Here is a 27,592-nt window from a genome sequence, read left to right on the forward strand (position 1 = left end):
CCATAACACATATTCAATAAAAATATAATATCTAAACAAATGAACTTTTGTCCTAAAATTGCAATTTGACCATTATAATCCAATGATTGGCATGCCTTTTAAATAACATTTTTCCTTGGGTGTAGTCTTGGACTAATCTGCAGCTTGTTAAAAATGCAGATTTTCTGGTTTCATTTGAGATCTACTGAATTAATATCTGGGAATGGGTGCTAGGAATCTGTATGTTTAACAAGGCCCACCATTGTTGTGAGTACAAAGTATGTTGTGACATGATTTGCCTTTATAGTCATTATTAGCTAAACCTTTGAATTAAGAATAATAATGAGTAGCTAACATTGAGTGATATTTATGCCAGGCACTGTATTACATCACTTAATCCTTATAGCCACTTTACAAAGCCAGTGCCGTTTATTTGTATTTTATAGATGACTAGTGACCTGGAAATTAATTAGAAGGTAGCTGGCTGGGCGGGACTGGGTGAGATGGGCAGGACATGCCCTGGAGCCAACCTCCTGCACTCCCTTCCTGGCGTCTGCAGAGTGAGCAGGGTCCCTCCAGCAGGTAGGGTCCCTTGGCCTAGGATCCCCCTGCGGGGATCAGGCCCAAACCGGCCCTCCCACATCCCCTGAGGGGTCCCAGGGTGCGTGAGGGCACTCTGCAAAGTTACTGTCATACAGAGTGTGGAACACAAATGCAAGTGTGCAGTAAACCAGATTCGGGGCAGACAGTGCCACAGAAGCAACATAACCCACGGCCAAAGGTGGAATCACCGGAGGAATTGGGCTCCCTCCTCTCTGGTTTTGGGGTGCATTACCTGAGAACTGCCACTGCCAAGTCACTGCAGCTCGGCATTTCCTACATTGAGCATCTGCCCCCTGGTGGTCAGTGTGCGTCATAGCAATCGGTTGGATGGTCGGACACTTAGCATGTTAGCCTTTTATATATATAGATGACTATAGCATACCAGGGGTCCTCAAACTACGGCCCGCGGGCCACATGTGGCCCGCCAAAAACATTTATCCAGCCCGCCGGGTGTTTTTGCCGCCGCTGTGTGCATAGGAATTTGTTCATAGTTTTTTTTTAAACTATAGTCCGGCCCTCCAACGGTCTGAGGGACAGTGAACTGGCCCCCTGTTTAAAAAGTTTGAGGACCCCTGGCACAGACAAATAGTGGCACCTGCATTAGATCTTAGTGTCATGACTCCAGAGCCCATACTCTTTAACCACTACATTATTGTGCTGACATTAATATGCTATATGATTAAACTTCTGGAAGAAGTAAATTGAGGCACTCTCTTTTGATATGACTTCACACTTTTTTTTATTTCCAACTGTGTTCTCATTGAGATATAATTGACATAGGACTATAATATAGTGATGTGTCAATGTATGTCTATATTATGAAATGATTACCACAATAAGTCTAGTTAACATCCATCACCACATGTAGTTACAAATTGTTTTCTTGTGATGAGTTCAGCTTTTTAAGATTATGTATGTAAGTGAGATCATATGGTATTTGTTTTTCTCAATCTGACTTCACTGAGCATAATGCCCTCCAAGTCCATCCATGTTGGCTGAATAATATTCCTCTGTGTGTGTGTGTGTAATTTTCTTTGTCCATTCATCCAATGGATATTACCATGTCTTCACTATTATAAATAATGCGGTATGAATATGAGGGCAGAGATATCTTTTTTTCTTTTTAATTAAATTTATTGGGGTGACATTGGTCAACATGAACATATAGGTTTCAGGTGTGGGTTTCTATGTTACAAGGTCTGTATATTGCACCATGTGCCCACCACTCAAAGTCAAATCTGTTACCTTATATTAGGACCCCCTTCTCCTCCTACCCCCTTCCGTCAGGCAATCACCACACTGCTGTTTGTGTTCACGAGTTTCAGTTTTATATCCCACATCATATGAGTGAAGTCATATAGTTCTTAGCTTTTTCTGACTGACTTATTTCACTTAGCATAATGTTCTCAACGTCCATCCATGTTGTTGCAAATGGCACTTTTTCATCCTTTGTTATGGCTGAGTAGCATTCCATTGTGTATATGTATCACATCTTTATCCAGTCCTCTATTGCAAGATACTTAGGTTGTTTCCATGTCTTGGCCACCGTGAATAATGTTGCAATACAGATACCTTTTCAGGTTAGTGTTTTAATGTTTGTTTTTTTTTAATAAATACCCAGAAGTGGAATAGCTGGGTCATATGGTGTATCCTTTTTCTTTTGCATTACCTATTTCTTTACCTTTTCCTATTATCTTCTGAAAGAGTGCCTTAGTGTCATCTTCTAGCTCATTGTTATTCTTCACCTGTACCTCTACTGTTTATAATGTCCATTAAGTTATTTTACTTCAGTGATTATATTTATCCCTAATATTTCATTTCGACCCTTTTTAGATAATTTTTGTTTTGATTTCATATTGATAATATCTTCCTTTGTTTCCTTAATGATACTTGTCATGCTTAATTTGAATATTTGGTACTTCATGTTTTTCAATAACTTTGCTTTAGATTGCACATGGTGCCAGTTTATTTTACCCCAGGAATGTTGTGTGTGTGTGTGTGTGTGTGTGTGTGTGTGTGTGTCTAAGTTCTTAGAATTCATGTTTCCTTTTCCCATCTATATTTTCTGTATTTGGATTGTGGGGGAGAGTGCCAGGAGCCCATGCTGATTCATGGTCAATGAAATCTCATTAGTAATAGGGGATAATAATGTTCTAACACTTACTAGCCCTATGTCCTTAAGTAAGTTATGTCTCTGAATCTCGGTCTCTTGGTCTATCAAAAGGGCCTAATAATTATCTACTTCACAGGATTACTGGAATATTAAATATTATTCATGAAGTGCTTAGCACAGTGCCTGGTTTACCAATGACCTTTGCTTTGCTAAATCAAATGGTCAATTCTTAGACCTGACCCTGTACATCTACCAGTATATCTGACAGAATTTATTCACTTGCTTGAGCAAATAGTTTCTTCTTTTGTTCAGTTAACTGAGAGAACTCTACTGGCATTATTTACCACTTTCTCTTACTTCTAGAAACTTTTCCAGAGGTCTAAAGCAGACTTTCACTTTAAAAAACAACCATTGTATTCCCATACAGAGAAAGGGGTTTTATACCTTAACCAAATTTTTCTAATGAAAAATTCAAGAATTATCTGCTATCAGAATTGTCCTTGAAAATTTTAGATATATGAACATTATAATTATAGGAGGAACAATAGGTTACCTGTCCTGTGCATGTGAAACATTTTTAGCTGATGCTTAAAGGATAGCTCTCATTACCTAACATGAAAGTATGATTAGCCTAAGCAATTTACATATGTGAGAGTCAAGTCAATTTGTTGCCCTGTTTTATCAGAGACTGAGGAACAGAGAGCAAGGTTGGCCAGCTGTGGGAGGTTGGCTGTGGGAGCACATTGACCACCAGGGAGAAGCTCCTGCATTGACCGTCTGCCCCCTGGTGGTCAGTGCATGTCATAGCGACCAGTCAACTGGTCATTCATTTAGTTGCTTAGGCTTTTATATATATAAATAGGAGTTCAAACACACCATCAGGAAATAAATCCAGAATGAAGGAAAGGGAGATAACTGTACTAAATTAAAAGAAAGTTAACAAAGGGACACCAACCAAATGCAGTGTGTGTACCTTGAGTGGATCCTGATTTGAAAAAAGCACCTGATTTGAACAAAGCACCTATCAAAGACATTTTGCAGACAACTGATAAAATCTGAATATGGGTGTGGTATTAGATGATGCTAGGGGATTAAGAAGTTATTAATTTTATGGTATTGTAGTTATATAAGAAATGTCTGGCCGAAACCGGTTTGGCTCAGTGGATAGAGCGTCAGCCTGCAGACTGAAAGGTCCCAGGTTCGATTCTGGTCAAGGGCATGTACCTTGGTTGCGGGCACATCCCCAGTAGGAGATGTGCAGGAGGCAGCTGATCGATGTTTCTCTCTCTCATTGATGTTTCTAACTCTCTATCTCTCTCCCTTCCTCTCTGTAAAAAATCAATAAAATATATTTTTTAAAAAAGAAAAGAAATGTCTGTATTTCAGAGATTTATACTGAAGCATTAACAAGTGAAATTATAGTCTTATAACAAAATATTTTGTAAAAATAAAGAAGGCAGATGTGGCAAAATATTAACAATAAATCTAGGTGATAGGTATATGAGTATCCATTCTATTTTTCTGGTTCGAAAAGTTTCACAGTACAAAAATTTTAATTAAGTATATATTTTCTTGTATTTTTATTTTTGCGATAAGGGAGACAGACAACACTGGTCTATGTGTCAGATTTCCAGGACAGGCCAAAGTCTAAAAGACCTTTTACCCCTAGTTAGCTCTATATGTTAACATATCACAACAGTTTTCTAAAACTGGGATCAGAATCCAAGTCACCTCTCTATAGATTTTTCTAAAGCTGAATTGAATGCATAACTGCATGTTAACACATGGAATACCTAATTTAATTTTTACATGGAAAATGCCTTATTAGCCCATTTTACATACCAGGAGACAGATTCAGAGATAACTTGCTCAAGGACATAGGGCTAGTAAGTGTTAGAACTAGGATTTAAAACCCAGTAATACTCTAAATCTGAACTCTCTAATTCAAGAGCCAGTGGCTACATGTGGCTATTTACATTTAAATTAATTATAAATTAAAATAAAATTTTAGTTCTTAGTTACACTAGTCACATTTTCAAGTGCTCAGTAGCCACAGGTAGCTAATAGCTTCCATATTGGATAGTGCAGACACAGAACATTTCCATCATTACCCAGAGTTGTCGATAGCAATACTCTAAAGCAGTGATGGTGAACCTTTTGAGCTCGGCGTGTCAGCATTTTGAAAAACCCTAACTTAACTCTGGTGCCATGTCACATATAGACATTTTTTGATATTTGCAACCATAGTAAAACAAAGATTTATATTTTTGATATTTATTTTATGTATTTAAATGCCATTTAACAAAGAAAAATCAACCAAAAAAAATGAGTTCACGTGTCACCTCTGACACGCATGTCATAGGTTTGCCATCACTGTTCTAGAGCCTGTGATTTTTAAAAATTTATTGATTGATTTTAGAGAGAGAGAAACATCAATTTGTTGTTCCACTTATTTATGCATTCGTTGGTTGATTCTTGTATGTGTCCTGACTGGGAATTGAACCTGAAATCTTGGTGTATTGAGCCAATGCTCTAACCAACGGAGCTACCCAGGAAGGACTAGAGCCTGTGATCTTAACCATCACACATAAAACTTACCAATTTGCATAGTTATAAATATATGGGTTTTTTTTATTTTAACTATATCCTGCCATTAAAATTTCCTCTGAAATTCAGAAGGCTGACACAGATCTACTTTTTACTAAATCAGTGATTCTAGCAAAATTTATATTGGTGTTTATATTTTAAGCAATATCATCATGAAATTGTGGAGAGAAATCTGGGAAGCAAGGCTGTATGTATGTCCTTTCACTTTTTCCATTTTCATGTTCAGAAGGACATAATTAACATATTGGAATGATCAGTGATCCTGAATTAATATAGGCACCTAGGTGCCACAGTATCTGTATATTAATATCCTACAGTATGTTACTCAGTTGGTTAGTCTGGCTAATGCAAATATGTCTTGTAACATTTATAGGAGTAAGAACAGTGGAAAATTGAAGCTGTGATACTTTTAGGGGAATTAAGTAGGAGAATGCCTTACTTGTGTCTCTTCATTTGCTGATGTTTCCAGGTGCAAGCTTTTTACATGAAATCTAATATTTTGGACCCTTAAAGGAATATAAATTGTGAGAGAGATTTGGTTATGTACAAATCTCTAGATGACCTTATTTATGTCGGGGTTTTTTAAGCACTACCTTTTACCTTTTTTTTTTTTTTAAATCCTCACCTGAGGATATTTTTCCATTGATTTTTAAAGAGAGTGGAAGGGAAGGGGAGAGACAGAAAGAAACATCGGATGTGTCTCTCTCACATTGACTGGCTGCCTCCTGCAAGTGCCCAACCAGGGCTAGGGATGGAGCCTGCAACGAGGTACAAGCCCTTAATCAGAATTGAACCTGGGAACCTTGAGTCCATGGGCTCGACACTCTATCTACTGAGCCAAATCTTTTATCTTTTAATGTTTTCTTTCTTTAAGGTGTAATTTGGACTGCCAAATAAGTAGCTGCTTTCATTCCTATTTTGTATTTCTTCTATTTCCTTTTTATAGCACACTTATAGTTGAGTTAAAGGATGTAACAGTGTTTATAATGTATAGAGATAATATGAACTCCAGATTAGATAGCCTGAGAATTAAGTTTCAGTTCAGGCTCTACTTGAAAAACTATAACCTCTAAAAAGTCACTATAGTCATTTAAAATCTAGACTGACACTACAGTGACTGGCATGTGTTGTAATAGATAATTAATTTTTAAAAGTTAAATGCTAAATATAGTTCTTTAAATATTAAATTGAATAGAAAACATTCTTATCAAAGGAGACTCTGACTTTTACCCTTCATCAAAGTCAGTACTGCCTTTTCTTTCCCTGAAAGTGAGAAGTTTTATAGTTGTCACTATCTTATTCATATCTACAGTTTGGGGATTTGGATATATTTATAAATGCCATTTGGCAAAGGTTATGTGTGCTTCACCTGAAAATCTGATATAAGGTAGTATGTGAACTTCATTCAATAGCTATCTAGTTATCAAATATGTTGCAATTATTTTCCAGTGTAGTTTGGGAACTAATGATCTTTAAATTTGAAAGAAGAAACTTTTTTCATCGGGAAATTTTTTTTTTTAACTAAGAATCTAGACATCCTATATAATAAAAGGGTAATATGCAAATAGACTGAAGGGCAGAACAACCAACCAAAGTGTAATATGCTAATGATATGCTAAGGCTTCTCAACTGCTTGCTATGATGTGCACTGACCACCAGGGGGCAGATGCTCCAACTGGTAGGTTAGCTTGCTGCTGGGGTTCGGGACTGAGCAAGATGGGCCAGACATGACCTGGAGCCCTCCCGCGGTCCCTCCTTGGCCCAATCGTGCACCAGTGGGGTCCCTCAGCCTGGCCTGTGCCCTCTTGCAATCCAAGACCCCATGGGGGATGTCAGACTGCCGTTTCAGCTTGTTTCAGCCCGGTCCCACAGGCAACTCCCCCTTGGGAGGGTGCCAGATGCAGGGCTCATGGCTGCAAGCACTGCTTTGGCAGCACGAGCCTCTCCCAATCAGGACTGATTGGGGGTGAGCCCGCAGCAGGCACAGTGGGGCCGGGATCAGTGGGAGTGGCAGGTAGGAGCTGTGGGCAGCATTGGACTGCAGGTTTCAGCCCAATCCCTGCAGGCCACCCAGAGGGACCCCACCCATGCACGAATTCGTGCACCAGGCCTCTAGTCTATAATAATAAAATCGTAATATGCTAATTAGACTGGACAGCCAAACGACCTTCTGGACGTCATTCCAGACATCCTTCTGGACGAAGCTGCGGCAGCAGGGGCCAAGGCAGAGGCGGTTAGGGGTGATAAGGCAAGCAGGCGAGCAGTTAGGGGCAATCAGGCAGGCAGGCGAGTGGTTAGGGGCGATCAGGCAGGCAGGCAGGTGAGCAGTTAGGAGTCAGCGGTCCTGGATTGCAAGGGGGATGTCTGACTGCCAGTTTAGGCCTGATCCTGCAGGGCAGTCGGACATCCCCATGGGGTCCCGGATTGTGAGGGTGCAGGCCTGGCTGAGGGACTCCCCCCCCCCCCCCGCCTTCACGAATTTTGTGCACCAGGCCTCTAGTTTAGATAATAAAAGGAATTTTTCATACCTTTTTTTAATGGGTCCTATGGCACTTAAGTATTCTAGTGACATTTTATTTCCAGATATTATAGAACTCAAATTCAAAGTGATGGCAAGCAAAATATTTTGAAACATGGCGAACCCCCACCCCTTTCCCCAGGCAAACCCTTGATTGTTTTTTAAAAATTTTATTTTCAAGGTTGAATTTCAGAATTAATTAGATAGGAATTTTTGTCAGCCTGCCAAATACTTTAAACTTCTAAATAAATTAACTTTAACTTTTAATTTATCATTAACTTTGTTTTATTAATTGAACTAGTCATTTTTAAAGCTTAAACTAATTTAGGTTGTTAGCTGGAATATAGCCCATGCTTTTCCCAGTTTGTAAGCCTTCTCACTTATTTAAGGAAAAATAAAGTTTAGACAAAGAAAAGTAAAGGTACACATTTGGATGTAATTTAAACCTCATTTTGATGACTGTTGGCCTAGTGATTATAGATTCTATCCCAGTATTGTTTTCAATAATAGTGTTACTATAGCAACTAATATAAATGCATGCTTCAAGGGGAAAAAAACAAAAAAAAATCTCTCCACCGATTGTATTGTATATTGAGATGAAATTTTTCTTTATTAACTTTTGTAACTCACTCTAGACTTTGCAAAACTGTTTTTCCCAAAGAAATGTTTGGAGGATCCTGTTAAAAATACTTTTTTGCCTTCTTAATCACATCATCTGTTTCTTGTATTGACAGTATGCTGCAATTAATTTAAAAGGGAAAAGAAAGACTTTGTTTCAGAAATCCTGTATCTTCTTTCTCTTATTTGTGCTTCATACAGTACTCTGAAGGAAAGAAAACTTTCTGCTTTCCTGCTTCTAGACTATATAAATGAATTGTGTTCCTATGAAAGTCAGTTAATGTCCATGTAATTTCCTTCCTTTGTTAAAAATGAAGATTGTGGTAAACATACTTGTCTAAGTCCTAGAGAATTATAAGCATAATTATTGTACAAACTAGTGGTTGAAATACATTAAAATGTATCCATTACTCTGTTTCATTGCAAATTTGGTAACTTATAAAAGTGGCCTAAATGTTTTAATAAACTCATAAGAGAAAAAAATTAGGTAGATGATAAAGTATGTCTACATAATATTTTATTGTTAAATGTCTTTAATAATATTTAAAATGATGAAGGACGTATTTGAGGTAAAATGATGTCCATGGAAAGATATGAAGGCAGAAAAGATTTCTAAACTGTTAAGTATAATCCCATTTTTATGTAAAAGTGTGTGTGTTTGTGTGTAAGTGTAAATGTGTGGAGGAATATACAACAAATGTTACCAGTAGTTATCTTTAGGTTTTATATTAGAACTAGAGGCCCGGTGCACAAAATTCGTGTGTGTGTGTGGGGGGTGGTGTCCCTTCGCCCGGCCTGCACCCTCTCCAATCATGGACCCCTCGGGGGATGTCAGACTGCCTGTTTAGGCCCGATCCCACACCAGCAGTTGGACATCCCTCTCGCAATTCAGGACCACTGGCTCCTAACCGCTCACCTGCCTGCCTGCCTGATCACCCCTAACCACTCTGCCTGACTGCTCCCAACTGACCCCTCCTGCCAGCCTGATTGCCCCCAAATGCCCCCGCCCCCCGTTGACCAGATTGCCCCCAAATTCCCCCCCTGCTGGCCTGATTGGGTTTGGGGGGCTGATTGGGGGTGGGGCCAGCCATGGAGGAGGGGCTGTGTTTGGTGGGCTGGCCGGCCACATCCCCGAGTGAGGTGGGGGGTGTCAATCAAGGGCCAGTGGCTTGAAGGAGGAGCCATGGGTAGTTGGCCGGCCAGCCCTGCCCCTGATCGGGATGGGAGGGTGGCCAATCTGGGGTGGGGCTGGGCGAGAGAGGGGCTGCAGGTGATTGGCTGGCCAGCCCTGCCACCTATTGGGGTGGGGGTGCGATCAGAGGCAGGCAGCCACGGAGAGGGGCTGCGGGCCTATTGTGGTGGGGCCAGCTCTTTGATTTTGTTTTTGTTTTGTTTGTTTTTTTGGCAACTTCACGACTTTTATTTGTGGTGCTTGTGCTTTGTCTCAAAAATACCTTTTCCCCCTTCCCAGGACAGCATTGGGGAGGGGGCAGCAAAAGATAGAAGACATCCCTCCCTATTGCACACAGACCCTATATACAGGCCCATCTGGTCCAGGCCAGTGCGATTCTTGGCACATTCTCAGATCCCTGCTCAGGGGCTGGAGGGGTAACTGGTGGCAGCACACATGAAAGGGGACCTCTGGGTGGCCACTCTGGTCCTGGCTACTGGTCCTGGCACTTCCTGGTCCTTGGTTCCTTCCTGGTCCTGCCTGCAGCCCCGGTCCCCCTATCTGGCTCAGCCTCCCATCTCCATTCTGGCCTCAGATGGCCCGCTTGGCTCCTGGGGGCTCTGTCCTCCCCTCCCAGCCTGGAGTTCCCAAGAGGGGAGGCTATGGCTTTTCAGAGACTCCCCAGCATCCCTGTCACTCGTGTTCACATAGGGGAAGGGGTGCATGTGGCAGAAGCAGCTGTATAAATGCAGGTGTAGGGGCAAGTCCTCCGGGGTCACTTGGACAGTTTGCTGATGACTTGGATCAGGGCTGTGTTCTCCTCCTTGAGGTGCTGATTGTCAGCCCGGAGTTTGGACAGGCCCTTCAGCTCCTCTTCCAGCTCAGCAGCCTTATACTCCAGGGCCCTGAGCTCAAATCTCTCCAGCTCCAGGAGGGCCGGCCTCTCTTCAAAGCGCTCCTGCCTCTGCGTGATGTGCTCCAGCTCCACCTTGAGCTGTGCCAGTCGCAGCATGGTCTGGGTCAGGTCCTCACGAAGTCTCTAGTTCTCAATGTGCAGCTTTGCATAGAGTTTCTTGATGCCTCCCTAGGGCTCTTTCGATTCGGGCTGAGGTTCTGGGTCTAGGTCTTGCTGCCTCTGGAGGAGAAGGGCTGGATCCTGGGCTGATGTTGGCTGGCTTCATCTCCTCCCCATTCGCAGGCCCTCTCCTCCCCTTGCCAACTCTGCAGTACTCCCTGGAGGCCTGTGGTCCCTGTCCCTGCCTGTCAGGCACCTCTACTCTCTGGGCAGGGCCATCAGAATTCTCAACCCACGGACTCAGGGCTGCCAGGAAGGGTCCAGGCTCTGTGCAGCCTGCTCTTGATGGGGATGGGAGAGTCTAAGGCAGGCCAGCAGGCGGAAAGGGCTGCAAGGTTGGCCGATGGTCCCACCCCCTGATCGGGCTGGTTTGCTGGCTACAGTGGATGTCATAGAGACCGGCCAGATCAGGGCCATCTTCTGTGGGTTTGTGTCTCCGCTGGCTCTGGTCCCAGCAGCCCAGCGCCATGGCCCTGGGGCTGGGGTTGGTGTATGGACCCCCTGCAGGCTTGTCTCCCCACTGGCTCTGGCCCCAGCAGCCCAGCGCTGCTGCTGGGGGGCTGGGGCTGGGGTCCGGACCCCCTGTGGGCTTGTCTCCCCATTGGCTCCGGCCCCAGCAGCCCAGCACCGCTGCTGTGGGGCTGGGGCTTGGATCCGGACCCACTGCGGGCATACTTTCCTGATTGGCTGGTGAGCGTAACGGAAGGACGGTCAATTTACATGTTTGTCTTTTGTTAGGTAAGATGATCACTGGATAGGAGTCAGGAAACTTAGCTTCTAGTCTCAGCTAGTCCTTTTTTAAAAAGGTATATATGAGTATTTCTGCTATTCTCATTCTGTTACACATGTGAGCAGAGAGTATTTCATATTTAACTTCAATTCATAGCTAGACTAAGTAATTATCCAGTGTTACAGAGAGAATCAGTAGCATAGCTGAAAATAAATTCAGTTTCTAGTACACAGTACTCTTGGTCTTTCCTTCAGGTTGCTTTCTTAGAGAAATGATTTTTTTACTATGTTTAAGAACATCACATTGCCAAACAGAAGTAAAATTAGGGACTATTCGTAGAACATTTCTACCTTGTAATTTATTTGGTATTTTGTAGAACAGCTGATTTACTAATTGTATTTGGCAATGTTACCTGGTTTTATTATATACCTTTTTTTGAGTTATGCTTGGGGAGTGAGCATAGGAGACACATGTCTAAAGAAGCATTATTTTTTAAAAGAATTTAGTTCAGACTGGCCTATCTCTGTGCCTTCCTGGTCAGTAACTCTGAACTTTGGAGGTCTGTCTAGTGATGATAAAGCCTGTTCTATATGGTATAGGCCAGAGAAGTCAGCTTTGATGGCAGATTGCTACACAGGCATGGGATAGAAAGGTTTAGTTAACATTTCAAAAGAACTAAACCTGTTAACATATATGTATCCCACCAGTAGATTTTCTTGAGCCCTCTCATTTGTACTATCTTTTAATGTTTTCTGTTTTCAATAAAAGAAATAGCACATACATGGCAAACTCAATTATAAAGTCTAAATTATCAGCAGTATCCATTAAGAGAATCCATTCATGAAATTATGAAGTAGTTATTTCAGGTACTTATTGGGATAGCAAGATAAAAAGTTGTTTACATGAGATCAAATGTCAGAATATTTGGAATTAGTGTCAGCATTTGCTATTGTACAGAAAAAAATTTAGGGCCTTATGATTTAAAATTTTCATCTTGAGTTATTTAACAGACATTTGATTTCCTGCCATGTGTTGGACCCTATACTCTAGGTGTGGTTAAAGATATGAACATAAAATTATTTACAAGTTTGGGCTTTGTCTATGCTAAACTTTATGGGGACATTAAGAATTACTAGGTACAAATTAAATTTAATTTGCCATAAACCTCCCTATACCTTCCTTTGACAGTAACTATTTATGTTCCTTCACTAAATTCACAATTTAGAAAGCATGTTCTAAGGGAACTTGCATTAGAAGCTGTGGAAAATCATTTTGTGAAGTGAATTGATTTGCCTTTTATATATTCAAGTTTTTATCTGTGATTTCTTAATAAACAACTTGTGAATATTAAATTTTTATTAGCAAGTAACATATTCCCCTCTACCCAATCTCTTTGTGTGTGTCTCTCTCATAATCATAATTACACAGAGCACAAGTTTGGTGTTCTCACTGAATACATAAAAATGATCTCAATTTTTAAGCTTTTAATTTTTTTAACTTTAAAAGACTGACTTAAGAAACACTGTGACTTTGAAAAAACGCACTCTTATAATAAGTTGATGAACAATGTATATCAGTGTGTCCTTAACAGTGCAATTTATATTTTACTTTCCTACAATTGAAATATAAGGACTATATGTTCCAGTTAAACTGTTTTGTAGCTGTTTAATTTAGAGTTGGTTTTTGTTAGCATAGTGGTTGATAGCTAAAGTGATTGTGAAAATACAGTTGCTAAATAATGTATAAATAGGAGTAGCCATGATTTTTAACACAAGCACCCAATATAATTTCTGATTTAGTAAGACTTGTGTTAGCATTTATTATGAACTTAGAACAAAGCACAAAATATGTGTGAAAAAATTAGGGTAGCCGAAACCTGTTTGGCTCAGTGGATAGAGCGTCGGCCTGTGGACTGAAAGGTCCCAGGTTCGATTCCAGTTAAGGGCATGTACCTGGGTTGTGGGCACATCCCCAGTAGGAGATGTGCAGGAGGCAGCTGATCGATGTTTCTCTCCCATCGATGTTTCTAACTCTCTATCTCTCTCCCTTCCTCTCTGTAAAAAATCAATAAAATATATTTTAAAAAAAATTAGGGGAAAAGTGCCCTGACTGGTGTGGCCCAGTTGGTTGAGCACTGTCCCATGCTCCAAGAGGTCACTGGTTCAATTCCCTGTCAAGTCACGTGCCCAGATTACTGGCTCAATCCCCAGTAGGGGACATGCAGGAGGCAACAGATAGATGATGTTTCTCTCTCTCATTGGTGTTTCTCTCCCTCTCTGTTCCTCTCTTTCTAAAAAAATAAATAAAAATTAAAAATTGGAGAAAAAACCTTGAACTCTGAAAATTAGTCATTAAAAAATCAACTCCCTAAAATATGTCATATAAATGTGAAATTCTTACATAAGAGGCTGGTGTTGCATGTTTAGCAACTGTTTCCTAGGTAATTTATCATATATATCAAAAATATGTATAACAGCCATGTTCTAGTTTCTAGTCTAACAGTACACCAAATACAATCCAGAGGGAGGAAATAATTCTGTTATTTCAACCCCTTTAAACAGGACACCATACTTGCAGAACTTCTTCAGATACATAAAGAACACATTGTAGGATATCATGAGCATGATTCTCTTTTGGACCACAAAGAAGAAGAAGAGCTGACTGAAGAAGAAAGAAAAGCAGCTTGGGCTGAGTATGAAGCAGAGAAGAAGGTAGATCATTTGAAATGCTTTTTGGTTTTTGTTTTGATGTTAGTAATTTGAAAGAGCATTGAGGAAGAAAAGGCCACATTTGGAATAGGTGAGTCTTCAGGAACGAAGTCCCCAGATATCAGAGCCTGTTTACAGGCTTTGGCTACCTTTGGTGGTAGAGTGGGAAGAGAGAAGAGAAGGAAATATTTTCCACTTAAAGAGTAGTAACCCCATTTCTGCTTAGCACTTGCTGAATTGAGCGATTAGTGGAAAGGTATATATTTAGCATCACTTAACTCCAATCAACACCCTCACTGTAGTAACAGACATACAGAAGCTTAGAGTTTGGAGGTAGGAAAGAATAAACATTGTTTTAGCATGTGTGCTATGAAATCTAAATTTTGACTGAATGTGTATCAGAACACAAAAATATTTTATGATTGGACATTAACATCATTCTCCAGCAGCAACTTCATTTAAAATAGTTTCACCAACCCACTTGAGCAAAAATGTGCCTGAGCATGGGAAACCTTATCCTAATACATGAATTCTTTTTAAACTCCTAACTCATTGTACCAAACTTCTTTAATGTTAATGTGATGTTAGGAGTCTCATCAGAATTATGAGTTGCTCCATTCTGTGGGAATTATCAGAAAAAGGGTACACCTTTAGGGGTTAAAGCTTTCTGTGTAATAAGATCTTGGTTTTGGGTAAAAAGGGTGTTTTGTTTGTGTGTGTAAGGGTGTTAATAATTTCCTAAATCTGAGAATATGGATTCTATTCTAAACCAGTAGGTGATGTAGAATTTCAAGTTTTAAATCACAGTGTGGATAAGCGCATAATTTTTTGTTTTTAGGGACTGACCATGCGTTTCAACATACCAACTGGGACCAATTTTCCCCCTGTCAGTTTCAACTCTCAAACTCCTTATATTCCTTTCAATTTGGGAGCCCTGTCAGCAATGAGTAATCAACAGCTGGAGGTAAGTTGTGAAGTACAAAAGTAGTTTAACTTGAATTAAAAGCAATCTCAAGTGCCCTGTTGTTGAGGGTTCCTTATGCAGGAATATCACATTCTCCAAAAGATTACTTCTGAATAGACCAAAAAAATTTTATTTGTTGATCTTTTTGACCCAGCATAGTGTATGTAGTAAAATGTGGTTTAGAGCACAAGGGAATCAGGCCCTGATTTAATGTAGTTTGGATTACTTTATTTAAGAAACAATAGGGCAGATGACTGAGTAAGGAAATAGCACTTTCTTCAGTTATAAAATATTTTGAATAAACAAATTACTTGTTTAATGTTTGAAAGTAGGATAAATGCACACATTGACTTACACTCTAATGCCATGTAGATGCAACACTAAGTATATGATAATGCCCAGTATTATGAAATAATTGACTTAAAACCAGAATCAATTATGAAGTAACTAAGAAAGATTAGATTTTATTATACCAATAATTTAATAACTTAATGGAATCTGTGGTTTCCTTTTTAAAATGTGCTTATGGAGTCATTTAAATTATTAAATTATTGGTTCAATGAAACCCAAACTTTTATCTTCCTAACAAGACCCTCACTGATGAGTTTTATTCCACTTTATTGATGCTGAAGTTTGCTGTTCTTTTCAATTCTATAAATTGGCAATTCTATACTTTAAAACTATCTTTTATAAGCTCTATATAACTTATTTCTTACATTCTTCTAGGACCTCATAAATCAAGGAAGAGAAAAAGTTGTGGAAGCAACAAACAGTATGGCAGCAGTGAGGATTCAGCCACTTGAAGATATAATTTCAGCTGTGGTAAGTTAATTGGCAATTGTCTTACTCCAACTTGAAATTTGTGTTCTTTCCCCCACCATTTGTTTTAATTTTTAAATGTTTGTTTCACTATTTCTGTGGGGAAAGGAGCATAATTCTTATAACTTGATTCGCAATAGTAAAACACTAGTACAGTGGATAATAGTGACAAGGTACAAGTATAATTTATCAGTTTTACCTAGATGTTGGCACAAAATAGAAGTGGCTGAAATCTAAAAATTAGGAAGTCAATCAATCATAGAAATGTATACATTGTTTACATAAACATATTTTTATGACCAGCTTCACAAATTAAATACAGTTTTATTGCAGAGATAGCCAACCCTTATACAACAGTGGAAAACTTAGTACCCTGCTTTTTAAAAAAATGTATTGATGATAGTATTACAGATGCCCCCACTTTTTTTTTCCCCTTTGCCTCCCACCGCCCAGTTTTCACCCCACCCTAGGCCTTCACTACCGATTGTCTATGTTCATGGGCAAGCATATATGCATATAAGTTCTTTGGTTAATCTCTTCCCACTCCCCCTTCCCTCTAAGATTCGTCAGTCTGTTCCTTGTTTCCATGTCTCTAGTTTTGTTTTATTCATCAGTTTATTGTGTTCATTAGATTCCACATATAAAGTTACATCATGTAATACTTGTCTTTCTCTGACTGGCTTATTTCACTTAGAATAATAATCTCCAGTTCCCTCCATGCTCTCTCAAAGGGTAAGAGATCCTTCTTTTTTACAGCTGCATACTGTTCCTTTATGTACCAGTTTTGGGGCACTTGGCAATGTTGTTTTCTTCTAAGCAGAATAAAGGAAAGGAAAGGAGAGAAGAAAACTTGAAAGACTATGAATATCTTCAAGTAGTTTAATTATTTTTCCTTGGTTCTACTGCAACAGGACTAAATAGAAACTTTTTCTTTCAGTGGAAGGAAAACATGAATCTCTCAGAGGCCCAAGTACAGGCGTTAGCATTGAGTAGACAAGCCAGCCAGGAGCTTGATGTTAAACGAAGAGAAGCAATCTACAATGATGTATTGACAAAACAACAGATGGTAAGAATTCTGAGTATTCTGGCTATGTTTAATTTTCTTTTATTTATAACTAGAGGCCCAGTGCATGAAAATTCATGCACTGGAGGGGGGTGTCCCTCAGCCCAGCCTGCCCCCTCTCACAGTCCTGGAGCCCTCAGGGGCAGGAGATGACCCAGCGATCAGGGGAAGGCAACACCCCCATCACATCTCTGCTGCTGCCACTGCCAGCAGCACAAGCCTCGACCGGCCCTGGTTACCTGAACCTCTGGCGGCCCTGGGCAGCTGGGCAGCTGCCATCTGAGGCTTGCCTGCACCTCGGGCCGGTCTTAGGCAGCTGGGCAGCCGACAGCTGAGGCTTGCCTGTGCCTTGGCCAGCCCTGGGCGGCTGTGGGGCTGAGGAGACTGGGCTCCACCATCTTGGAGCTGTGGGTGGGGCAGTCAATTAGCATATTCCCTCCTTATTGGCTGTGGGCACCGCCATCTTTGCAACGGTCAGCGTATTTCCTCTTTAAGAGATAGGATAAGGCATTTGTATGACGTCTATGTCAGTAACCATCTCTCACATGGACGGATGGACATGGTTATTTCTAGAAGAAATTTTGTCAAAAAAACCTAGTAATGTCAAGAAAAGGCAATATCTTTTGTTACAAAGGAGCAATATCTTCCCTAATGAGTTCCCTTGAAGTTTATATATGCTGTCATCCATATAATTTTATTTTTTATGTATCCTGGATCTTAAAAAGGAATTTCTATAGCATTATTTTATCATAACAAAAGTAAAATGTTGCTTTAAAAAAAATGCAGATCCTAAGATCCTTGATCATCTTTCCCAGCAGTCCTTTGCTTGCCACCTGCCTTACACTGGGAAATTTCAACTCTTGACACCAGAGAATCAATTTCTGTGGCATGAATTATACTTAGAAAACATTGTAAAGTTTTAAATTCTGTTAGGAAATTTCAGACATTCCAGGTAGGAATTATTCCTACTGTGAGCGCTTTTTCCCTTTGGTGTCTGTCACTAAAAATGTTTATTTATATGTCATAATGTGAAATATTCAAAAGAATGACAAAGAAAGGAGACTTGACAAAAAGTGCTGTAACTAATACTTGAGACTAATCACAGTGCAAGACAGGTTACTATGGTAACTAACCTAAATGCTGCTTGCAATACAATAGTTAAGTCATTAGGAGAATTTAGCCCTAAATGGTGTTACTAACTGGTTTCTACAGTAATGGTCCTGTGAATGCCATCAAATTAGTAATGGTGATAACAATAATGTGTTTTCTTTTTGGTATGGTACCCCCTAACAAATTGATTTTAACCCAAAACTTGATACTTGCCTCTTTGAAACAGGTCATGCACTTGTAACAGCTCCCTTTTCTCTCTTTAGTTAATCAGCTGTGTTCAGCGAATACTTATGAACCGAAGGCTCCAGCAGCAGTACAATCAGCAGCAACAGCAACAAATGACTTATCAACAAGCAACACTAGGTCACCTCATGATGCCAAAGCCTCCAAATTTAATCATGAATCCTTCTAACTACCAGCAGATTGATATGAGAGGAATGTATCAGTCAATGGCTGGTGGTATGCAGCCACCACCATTACAGCGTGCACCACCCCCAATGAGAAGCAAAAATCCAGGACCTTCCCAAGGGAAATCAATGTGATTTTGCACTAAAAGCTTAAAGGATTGTTAAAATCATAGAAAGATCTTTTATTTTTTTAGGAATCAATGACTTAACAGAACTCAACTGTAAAAATAGTTTGGTCCCCTTAAATGCCAATCTTCCATATTAGTTTAAAATTTTTTAAAAATAGGGCATACCATTTCTTCCTGACATTTGTCAGTGATGTTGCCTAGAATCTTCTTACACACATTGAGTACAGAAGATATTTCAAATTGTTTTCAGTGAAAACAAGTCGTTCCATAACAGTAACACCTCCACAGATTTCCTCTCTAAATTTTTATGCCTGCTTTTAGTGACCATAAAATTGTCATGAAATTAATGAATTTAGGAAATAATACAGATTTATATATTCATTCTTTACATATAAAAACACACAGCTGAGTTCTTAGAGTTGATTCCTCAAGTTATAAAATAATTTTGTACTTAATCAATTTATTGATTAAAGTAATTGAAATGGTTTTAATGTTCTTTTGACTGAAGTCTGAAACTGGGCTCTTGCTAGATCATGTCTGTGACTGAAAATTAGAAACTAAGGGTTATCTTTGACACAGAATTGTGTGCAATATTCTTAAATACTACTGCTCTAAAACTTGGAGGAATCTTGCAGTTATCTTAGTATTGTATAAACAGCCTTAAGTACAGCCTAAGAAGAGAATTCCTTTTTCTTCTTGAGACTTTCTGCCATTTTTTATTTTCAGTTATATGTACTGAAATAATTACTGGTAAAATTTCAGGGTTGTGGATTATCTTCCACACATGAATTTTCTCTCTCCTGGCACTAATATAAAGCACATCTTAACTGCTTGGTGCCAGTGCTAGTGCTTCATCCTATTGCTGGCAGTGGGATGTGGTCTAACAAAATCAAGTTCTAGCATTTTAGGAGGTTAAGGATGACATTGTGGTTGTTAAGTTCACACCCTGTTTTATAAACAACATCAAAATGGCAGAACCATTGCTGACTTTAAGTTCACATGAGGAATGTGCTTTAACAATTCCCAGTACTGTCAGTATTGTGAATTAATTACTTTTAAAGATAAGGATCACTGGCTTCTATGCTCATCTTCTTTTCTCTCATCATGTTCTTTTCCCCCAACTTCCCTGTTTTCTTAAATTATGTCTCAGTTTGATTTTTTTTTTAAGTTTAGGTCCTTGAGGCAATTATTGATCCAAATTAATTCATGTAATACCCCTTTGTGAAGTTTTACTAGAAAATCATTACATTGTTGTTTTTCTTTATTCAGACCTGTAAAAATAACCTATAAGTTTATTCATGTACAATTTGGTTGCTTGAGTTTCTTAAAAAGATTGTTAGACTATGAGAGTCAACTCAACATGACAAAAACATTTTTGAGATGATGATATAACAGGAAGTGGAAACAGCTAAGGAATTCTAGAAAAAAGAAAGTTGAATGGAAGATTGACTTGTTCCAGGTATCACTGGATTAGAATGAGTTTAACATTAGCTAAAACTCTTTCAAGATGTTTGGATGGTTATGAGATTTCCATTTTTATCTTGAAAGAACTAGTGATAAAACATCCAAGAGCACTAGGTTTGTGATAATGAAACTTGTAAGATTTGTAGGATCCACCCCCTCCCACCTCCCATGATAAATTATCACTAACAAATTCCATATATTTGGATATTATACCAGCCATATAATCAAATTTATTTAATTGGGGGGCAGGGAGATGTGTGTTTACTTTAGGAGAACTGAAAAAATCAAGATTTATGAGGTAAATATTTGAAGACAGTATACTCTGGACAACTGTTCTCAGTCGGTATTTCTACAAGTCCAGGATACTTTATATCTGATTTATTAGACCTGGGAACTTTCAACATGGTCTAATTACCTGCTCAAAGACATAGATGTGAAAATTTTAAGCAACCTTCTAAACCGTTTTACCACGATGAAACTATGACTTAAAAATAATGCATAGAAGGATTAAATAATTGGAAATAAGAGAGTTTGAAATAAAACTTGGACCACTTTGCATACACTATTCTCACTTGACATTTTAGCTACATAATATGTACTTTGAGTATAAAATCAAGCTTTAACAAATATTTAAAGACAAAAATCACGTCAATAAGATACTAAAAGGCTCAGTTTTATATTTGTTTTAGATGTTTTAAATAGTTGCAATGGCTTAAAAATGACGATTTAAAATGTTGCTTGTAATACAGTTTTGCCTGCTAAATTCTCCACATTTTGTAACCTGTTTTATTTCTTTGGGTGTAAAGCATTTTTGCTTAGTATTGTGATATTGTATATGTTTTGTCCCAGTTGTATAGTAATGTTTCAGTCATCATCCAGCTTTGGCTGCTGAAATCATACAGCTGTGAAGACTTGCCTTTGTTTCTGTTAGACTGCTTTTCAGTTCTGTATTGAGTACCTTAAGTACTGTAGAAAAGATGTCACTTCTTCCTTTGAGGCTGTTTTGTAATATATATAAGGACTGGAATTGTGTTTTTAAAGAAAAGCATTCAGTATGACAATAATACTATCTGTGTTTTCACCATTCAAAGTGCTGTTTAGTAGTTGAAACTTAAACTATTTAATGTCATTTAATAAAGTGACCAAAATGTGTTGTGCTCTTTATTGCATTTTCACAGCTTTGAAAATCTGTGCATATATTGTTTCATAGAAAATGTATAGCTTTTTATACCATATTTAATGGTGGTTCTTTTGCACATTTAGTTATTTAATGTTGGGAGGTCAAGAAGTTTGGTTTTTAAATTTGTTATATACTAAATTCTGTAAAAGGAGATCTTTAACCTCAAAAATAATTTACATACCAGGAAGCCTATGTGTGTTTGTGTTAGTTTTGATTGTCTTTGTGTAATCCAGCACCACTTTCTGCTTCCCAAGAACTGCATCACTCATTTAAGCCAAACAGGACTACCGATCCACATCTGTACAAAAGCTGCTTACTATCCTGAAGCCATAGGAGGTTGATGGAAAACCTTATTACCTGGCCTCCAAAGAAGCTGAATGTGTTGTAGTCTTCCCTAGCTATGCCTGTTCTTGCTTTAGTATCATAAAATCAGATACATATTTCTGTGCCCCAAACAAAACTTTAAAAACAATTATCTTAGTAATCATTGTTTCTTTTGAGGGTGGCATGTTGTGAAGCTTACAGATACTTTAAGAGGAAGAGAGGTTATCCTTTTACATCCGTATTTCACTAAAATTTATGTTCAGATTTTTACCCACCTTATTTCACCAGACTTACTCTTAAGTGACTTGACTATCTCCAAATCAAATCTGACCTTAGAGAGGAAAATTCTACCATTGAATTTTTTTTCTTCTCAAAACTGTATTCTGTGCCAATCCCAAAGGAGTGACCAGGTTTTAGAAATGCTTTTTGTCTGTGCAACATTTTATATATGCTGTTATATTGAGGTGAATAAAATTTTAAAATCCAAAATACTTATTGTTTCTAAGCTCAATATCTGCCCATATCACTCACGTTGGATCTAATAATAGAATGGCCCCTCCCACCCTCATCTAAGAGTTTTACTCCTCAGAGTGATACTGTACAATGTAATATTGCCACCTCTTTGGAATAACCTTCCTGACACCATTGTGCCTACTTGGCTAACTAAGGGAATCACCCTTCCTTCCCTCACTCTAGGTATCTATTTCTGATAGTGACTGCTACACATGTTCACCAAGGACGACAGCATATGAATTGAGGCTTTTATTAAAGATAAAATGTTAATTGAATGAAAAGGTGAGACAAATCCTAAAATACTGCAGACCCTCTAATACTTAGAACTAGCACATATTCCAAGCAATCTCTACCCAGCAGCACTTCTCCACATTCTTCTCCAGACCATCCTGTCCTTGCTCATCCCAGATAGAAACATGTAAGGAAGAGGGAAGCTCTAATCTCCCTTAGCTGATCATATTCGATGACTACCATTAGGCTTCTACCTATTAAGTAGACTCAGCCCCGCACATGAAATACAAGTTGATTTTCAAGAAAGGTGAAGAGATGACTTACCAGATGCAAGAATGGGATTTGTTTCAGGTATATGAAGAGAAAGTGTAGTATTGAAAGAAAAGGAATACAGGTAGAGAAGGATCAGGAAAGAGACTAGATTGGGGTAGATTGATGGACAGCCTTGAAATTATGAATGAGTAATTCAATATGGGGGATAACAAGGATTTGTGAGGGGGTTGATGTGTTCAAAGTAGCTGGTAAAGATTGTGATTTGGGCAGGGGTAATTTGAATGGTTTAGAATGCAAAGTGAAGACAGATTAGAGACAGGAAGATAATGAGTCCAGGCATTCAGTGACTGACTACAGATCATTTTAAGGACAAAAGGCAAAAAAAATCATTAGAGGTTGTATAGGATTCTTAAGTTGTAAGAAAAACCCGTTATTTCCTTTTACCCTTACCCCAAGGAGTCCACTTTGTTCAGGATTTTTTATTTTACAAGGAAAATTTCACCTACTCTTTATTACACTCACATATTTGCAGCAAGTGAGTTTGGTCCTTTTAACTAAGTTGAATGTAATTCTATTTCTTTCCTCAAGCTAATTCTTTAAAGGGCTAAATCCACACCTGTTACTTTTCTTTGAGACCCGCCTATTCCAAGCTCTGGTATCTCTGTTGGTAATGTTTTATTTATAAGCTTCCCTTGGTGTTTTCAATGTGCTTTACAGTCTTGTATTAACCTGTATACAACACCTGTGAGAAGAGTGAGGCGAATAATTACATTCTCTTCATGACAGTTAAGCTAAAGGACCAAAATAAAATCTATTGCACTTAGGAGACAGAAGACATTCTAGTTAACTTGAATTGTTGTTCATATCTCATTTGGAAAATGGGACTATAATAATGCCTTAATTTCTTAAAGTCAAAAGACTAGGCCAGGTGATTTCCTGTGGTCCCTTTCAGCTCCAAGAGTTAGAGTTGACTGTGAGCAGAACACAAAAGGCAGAGTGTCTAAGGTTACACACTCAGTTTGTGAGCAGAATTAGAAATCCTTCCCCTTTGGCTAACTCCCTCCACTAAGCTATACCTTCACTCTCCCCCCCCCCCCCCCCCCCCCCGTTTAGAAAATGAGAAGTCTGACAGGCATTTTAATGGCAAAGCAGATAAGTCAAGTTGTAATTGGCTCTAATTACCACTTCCACAAGCTGTAACCTTTATCTTTGCCCAGAGGCACTTCCAGATCTGGGTTTCTTAACTGCCTCTGAAAATGAAAAAAACATGACTCATTTTGGTTGCCTGATTGGGTTATATGCATGACAAAACATTAAGGTAAATATAAATCACCTTTTGTAGTCAACTTTTAAGCAAATAATTGGTAACTTCCCTTTCTATTGTTCATAACTTTAAAGTCCAAATTAGGCCAATATTTAAATTGTCTGGTCTGGATGAAGTTTACTAGTATAGTGACTAGGAGTTTATATTGACTCAAGTAAAACACATATAGCATACTTTTTGAGCTGTGGTTTTTATCAAGAGTCAAATCTTGTGACAAAAACTACGAAAACTAATAGAAGAAAAGAGTGAAATAGTAATTTTTTTTTCTGTAGCTGCTTGTCCCCACATGCCAGTAGCAAAGCAGGTGGGAGCCTGTGTCTAGCTTCCTGAATACATCTCAGTGAAACCAAAACCGAACTTCAGAGAAAGGAAACATGGTTAATATAATCATCTGAGGTCTTGTTGGTGCATTCCCAGCTCTTGGTAGGTTTTCAACAATACATGGTGGAGGTTGAGCTTCAAAGGTATTAATGATGCAGGCTTGTTTGGACCCTATCCTTAGCATAGTAAATATTTTATTCTATTAGCAAGTTATCCTGCCTCCTCTTCCCACATCATGCACACTCTACTGGATGAACTGCCTGCCTGCAATTTTTCCCCAGCTCTCTCTACTGGTACAATCACGGGGAAGTGGGGGCAGGGGAGGGGAGGGGAAGAGATGCCCAAGGACATACATGTCTTCTAGTTTTTATTCCACTCCATTAAGATGCCTCCTATTTCTCTTGTATTACAATTCATTTTTTCAATCTGCCAGACCACATTAAGCAAAATTTCAGAATAATTGGTACTGAACTAAGCTTTAAAATGAGAAGTGTTTGTGGGAATTAGAGGAGTATGTGAACTAAAATGAAGGGGAAAGAAATTTCTGTGTGACAACTGTAAAATGGGAGGACCCCTGGCATATACCCTACGACTTTAATTTAGTATCCAGGGCATTCGTTTCAGGATTTTGTTTCCGAGGGATATTTGTTTAAAAGGTTTTTTCACCACATAGCACAGCTCAATAAGATCTAGAAGAAATGTTTCACTTTCTGGATCTCAGTGTCCAATGCCAAGCTTACAATCATTCAGCCTTACTCAAATGAGGCAGATTGATGTAACAAGTACTTCAAAAATCATAATTTAGAAATGCTGCTGTATTCACAAGGAAACAAAGTTCTGTGTTTTATAGTGATCTCTGTCAGGACAGGGGCAAATATTCTTGAGTTATAGAGATGTGCCACAAGAACCATGAATAACATATTTCCAAAGAACTAAGAAATAGCAAAATAATTTTGATATGCTAGAATTTGGGGTTCTATCTGTGTAATTTTGGACAAGTTACTTCACCTCTAAGAATCATCTCTCATACCAAAATATTTATCGAATGCCTATTATGTGTCAGGCAGTATGACTGGTCACTTTTATAATTCCTGTTTTACTGAAGAGGAAATAGGTTTAAAATAATTAAATTATTCACCCAGTGTCACATGACTAATTGAAAGAGGCAGGATTCAGCTGCAAATCAATAAATGTGATAAGTCACATAAACAAATTGAGAGATAAAAATCACATAGTCATATCAATTGATGCAGAAAAGCATTTGACATAATCCAACACCCTTTCTTGATAAAAACTCTCAACAAGGTGGGAATAGAAAGATCATACCTCAACATAATAAAAGCCATATATGACAAACCCACAGCCAGCATCATACTCAATGTGAAAAAACTAACACCATTTCCCCAGAGAACAGGAACAAGACAAGGATGTCCACTCTCACCACTTCTGTTCGACATAGTACTGGAAGTACTAGCCATTGCGATCAGACAAGAAGAAGAAATAAAAGGCATCCAAATTGGAAAAGAAGAAGTAAAACTGTCCTTATTCACAGATGACATGATACTGTACATAGAAAACCCCAAAGACTCCATCAAAAAACTATTAGACTAAATAAATGAATTTGGCAATGTAGCAGGATACAAAATTAATCCCAAGAAATCTATGGCATTTCTATACACTAATAGTGAACTTACAGAAAGAGAGACTAAAAAAACAATCCCATTTACCATCGCACCAAAAAAATTAAGATACCAAGGAATAAACTTAACTAAGGAGGTAAAAGACCTGTACTCAGAAAACTACATGACATTGAAAAAAGAGATAGAGGAAGACATAAACAGATGGAAGAACATAACATGTTCATGGATTGGTAGAATCAACATCATTAAAATGTCCATACTACCCAAAGTAATCTGTAGATTCAGTGCACTCCCCATTAAAATACCAATGGCATATTTCACAGACCTAGAATGAACTCTCCAAAAATTCATCTGGAATAAAAAAAAAGACCCCGAATAACTACAGCAATCCTGAGAAAGAAGAAGAAAGTAGGTGAGATCTCAATACCAGATATCAAGCTGTATTACAAAGCCACTGTTCTCAAAACTGCCTGGTACTGGCACAAGAACAGACATATAGATCAATGGAATAGAATTGAGAACCCAGAAATCAACCCAATTAATATTTGACAAAGGAGGCAAGAACATACAATGGAGTCAAGATAGTCTCTTCAACAAATGGCGTTGGGAAAATTGGACAGATACATGCAAAAATGAAAGTAGACCAACAACTTACACCATACATAAAAATAAACTCAAAATGGATAAAGGACTTAAACATAAGACAGGAAACCATAAAAATACTAGAGGAATCCACAGGCAGCAAAATCTCAGACATATGCCGAAGCAATTTCTTCACCAATACAGCTCCTAGGGCAATGAAAACTAAAGAGAAAATAAACAAATGGGACTACATCAAAATAAAAAGCTTTTGCACAGCAAAATAAGCCATCAACAAAACAACAAGAAAGCCCACTGCATGGGAGAACATATTTGCCAATGTCATCACCAATAAGGGTTTAATCTCCAACATTTATAGGGAACTCATACAACTTTAACAAAAGGAAGATAAACAATCCAATCAAAAAATGGGCAAAGGACCTAAATAGATACTTTTCGAAAGAAGACATAAGGAAGGCCAAGAGACATATGAAAACATGCTCAAAGTCATTAACCATCTGAGAGATGCAAATCAAAATGACAATGCGGTACCATCTCACACTTGTCAGAATGGCTATCATCAACAAATCAACAAACGACAAGTGCTGGCGAGGATGTGGGGAAAAAGGAACCCTCCTTCACTGCTGGTGGGAATGCAGACTAGTGCAGCCACTATGGAGAACGTTATGGAGTTTCCTCAATAAAACTAAAAATGGAACTCCCATTTGACCCAGTGATCCCACTTCTAGGACTATATCCCAAGAAACTAGAAACACCAATCAGAAAGGATATATGCACCCCTATGTTCATAGCAGCACAATTCACCATAGCTAAGATTTGGAAGCAGCCTAAGTGCCCATCAGCAAATGAGTGGATTCAAAAACTGTGGTACATCTACACAATGGAATACTATGCTGCAGTAAAAACAAAAAAAAAAAAGGAATTTGTACCATTTGCAACAGCATGGATGGAACTAGAGAGCATTATGCTAAGCGAAATAAGCCAGTCAGAGAAATATAAATATCACATGATCTCACTCATTTATGGAATATAATGAACAACATAAACTGATGAACAAAAACAGATCCAGAGACAGAGAAGCATCGATCAGACCATCAACCTCAGAGGGA

The 27,592-nt window shown here is 38.6% G+C and overlaps 1 protein-coding gene across 1 annotated transcript in view; it reads left to right on the forward strand.

Moving 5' to 3' along the window:
- The window catches only part of ATRX (ATRX chromatin remodeler), a 274,911-nt gene extending 253,671 nt beyond the window's left edge, over window positions 1-21,240 (forward strand). Inside the window, exons 32-36 of the mRNA XM_081080786.1 lie at window positions 13,976-14,125; window positions 14,961-15,086; window positions 15,813-15,908; window positions 16,843-16,971; window positions 18,342-21,240. Of these exons, the coding sequence (XP_080936912.1) occupies window positions 13,976-14,125; window positions 14,961-15,086; window positions 15,813-15,908; window positions 16,843-16,971; window positions 18,342-18,620 (780 nt within the window). The 3' untranslated portion in view covers window positions 18,621-21,240. The remainder of the gene's footprint in view (window positions 1-13,975; window positions 14,126-14,960; window positions 15,087-15,812; window positions 15,909-16,842; window positions 16,972-18,341) is intronic.
- Window positions 21,241-27,592: the final 6,352 nt, after the last annotated feature.

Source organism: Myotis nattereri, assembly GCF_964212035.1.
Source record: "Myotis nattereri genome assembly, chromosome: X".
In the NCBI taxonomy this organism is placed as follows: domain Eukaryota; kingdom Metazoa; phylum Chordata; class Mammalia; order Chiroptera; family Vespertilionidae; genus Myotis; species Myotis nattereri.